Source organism: Pinus tabuliformis, chromosome J (genome assembly GCF_031772625.1).
Source record: "Pinus tabuliformis cultivar Carrire ecotype Pingquan chromosome J, CPIR1, whole genome shotgun sequence".
Lineage (NCBI taxonomy): Eukaryota > Viridiplantae > Streptophyta > Pinopsida > Pinales > Pinaceae > Pinus > Pinus tabuliformis.
The window spans coordinates 347,061,163-347,063,833 of NC_142295.1; the positions used below are offsets into that span (position 1 = coordinate 347,061,163).

A 2,671-nucleotide genomic window follows, 5' to 3' on the forward strand; every position below is an offset into this window, starting at 1 on the left:
TAGTGCCCTTAAAGATATTTTAATTTTATGGACAATTTGGACCATTCATCATTAGGTCATGGATCTCAAGGTAAATGTTACATTAAGGTTATTAACCTAAAGGGAAACCCTCTTTTTATGAGGGAATTTTATTGTGGCTATGTATTGTTGAGATAGCATTGTAAGTGAGAGAAAAGAAATTGTGAGAGAGAGAAGAGGTTGCAATAGATGTGTTGCAAATTGTAATCTCTTTATCCATATCTCGTTTTTAATTTATAATATACTGTGGCCAGAACTATGCCAACCACAATAAAATGCAGAAATTCCATGGCCTACAAATATACCAATATCGCTGTTCACAAGGATTAATGTTATATTACAGCAAAAACCACAAGCATTCTGGTTACACAAAGCCATTAATCAACTTCATAATGATACAAATCTAACAACAGTTTGGTAGAGGGCAGAGAAATCATCCAGTTGGTTTTGACTGAATGATAATTCAACTCTAATAAATACATCAACCCATTTCTACTTCTTCATGCCAATTCTAATTAATATTAACTTATAATCACAGTTTAGTCAATTCAAATATCAGAATAGTTTGCAATTAGAAATGTAAACGCCCGATCTCATTTCTTGGCCTTCTTTGCAGCAGGGGCCACCTTCTTCGGCTTCAGAGAAGCTGCCCTCTTAACAGCTTTGGAAGGGGCAAGCTTCTTGGGCTTCGGAGAAGCCACCTTCTTTACAGCCTTGGCAGGAGCAAGCCTCTTGGCAGGAACTGCATTCTCCACGGGCGCTGCTGCCTTCTCTACCTTCTTAGGGGTCGCTGCAGGCTTCGGCTTGGAGACTTTAGGAGCCTTGACTGCTTTGGCGAGGGTTTTGGAGGGCTTCAGACCCTTCTTGGGCCTAGGGGTTGCCATGGGCTTAGCTGCGAGCTTCTTGACCGGGGCTTTAGCCTTTACAGGCTTGGCCGCCTTCGGTTTCACAGGCTTCTTCAGTTCCTCCGAAAGCTTGAAGGAGTTCTTGACCTTGGTGAGCTTGCCAGATTTAGCAAGATTTCTCAGCTGAACTGCTAGCAGCTTCTTGAAATTGGCAGGCAGTTGGGACTGGTACTTGCTGCCAATATAGGCTGCTATGGCATACTGGCTAGACCCGGTTCTCTCTTTCAAAGAAGTAATCGCCTCCGTGCTCATCTGCAAAAAAAAAAAAGGGAAAATTGAGACCCCTGCGTTCAAAATCTAATGCGGGAAAAACATTTCAGAGGCCAAGAATTGAAACCTGAAAATATGTGGGATGAGAAGGTAGCGGTTTCGATCCCTTGGAAGCCGTCGGCTTCTTTTCTTTGACAGCATTGCTGACTACAGGCTTTGCAGTTGTCTGAGCTGAAGCCATTGTTAATACCATCAAATTGCTGAAGAACTACAATAAAAATGATACCAAGAAACAAGAAAACAAGATCTTCACAGACAAATCGAAACTAGAAACACAAATCGAAAGACAAAACCGTTCGAACTTCAGATGATAAAAAAAGGATTGTTATTGCTGGTCATAAATAGAGGGGAAGGCGTGGGTTACTGGAGATGCTCACCGCCCCCTGGGCGGGCGGCACGTCTACGGCTCATTTTTCCGCCATGCAGTTCATCCGACGGTCGTGAGTGGCCCGGCCATCCTGCCACGGATCGAGTTTTCAAAGAGGAATTTGTTGTCGGTCTTTGAAATTCTCAGCAAGAAATCTCACGGTACTCGACGAAATCTTACAACTTTTGTCTTAAATAATCATTTAAAATTTTATTAAAAAGAAATCTTATTAACTTTTCCTGGGGTGCTTGAAACATATATACCTTACCTAAACGAGTCAACGTTCCTCTTGTATGGGAAGCATACATGTTTCCTTTGTTTTCTTCAATACCTCGTGGAATTATCTTTCCAATCAATTTAGTTTTATGAATTAAATATATTTCCAATCAATTTAGTTTTATGCATTAAAAATATTTTAGTTAATTTGTTTTAAAGAGTAATAAAATATAAGTTAATTGAATTATTTTGGATGATTGGAAAGACTTATTAGTCCTTACCTAGTGCAAGGTAGGGATTATAGCATTTACCTTTTTATTGCGAGCTTCACTTGCCCTGGTGTTATTTTAGTGTGGGTAACTTAATTTATTTTAAGTTTTTCAAAACAAAGTTCAGAGCGAGTTAAAGTTAAAGTTTCAAAAGGGGAAAGAGTAATATTTTAAGTTTTAAATAAGAATATATACCTGACAAAGTTTAATATAAAGTAAGAAGTTTTAACACACATGAACAATTAATATTTAAAGTTTTGATACATCCTTAATGTTTGGCATCGATGGCTTCTTATCTCAAAGGCTGACACTTCAATAGCTAGCAAGTTGACCCTTCAATACACATAACCTGACACTTCAATACAATTCTCCTTTATGTAGCATGTCCTCCACAACTTTCCCCTTGCAACCTAAACCACTTGTCGAAGCAACTGCAACTTTCCCCTTTCATTCAACCACACTGCTTCCTTGAAACAGTTAGTTGAGTGATGAATCGGAGGGTGGTTGAACTTTCCCTTTTAATTCAACCACAGTGCTTCCTTGAAACAGTTGAGTGATGAATCTGAGGGTGGTCGACAGGCAATAATGAAGGGAAAAGTTACAGAAGTCCTCCACCCACTGCCATC

At 39.5% G+C, this 2,671-nt stretch overlaps 1 protein-coding gene across 1 annotated transcript; it reads right to left on the minus strand.

The window, feature by feature from the left end:
- Positions 1-507: 507 nt before the first annotated feature.
- LOC149227171 (uncharacterized) lies at positions 508-1,510 on the minus strand. The gene is made up of 2 exons (XM_089375446.1): positions 1,261-1,510; positions 508-1,175 (listed from the first exon to the last, which is right to left on the minus strand). Exons 1-2 carry the CDS (start codon positions 1,384-1,386, stop codon positions 612-614), a joined length of 690 nt encoding a protein of 229 aa, XP_089231572.1. The 5' UTR covers positions 1,387-1,510; the 3' UTR covers positions 508-611.
- Between the last annotated feature and the right edge of the window lie 1,161 nt (positions 1,511-2,671).

Coding starts and splice junctions, on each gene's coding strand:
- LOC149227171 (XM_089375446.1), bottom strand. CDS start 1,386: ATGGTATTAACAATGGCTTCAGCTCAGACAACTGCAAAGCCTGTAGTC. Junction 1,176..1,260: donor CTCATCCCACATATTTTCAG/GTTTCAATTCTT, acceptor TTTTTTTTGCAG/ATGAGCACGGAGGCGATTAC.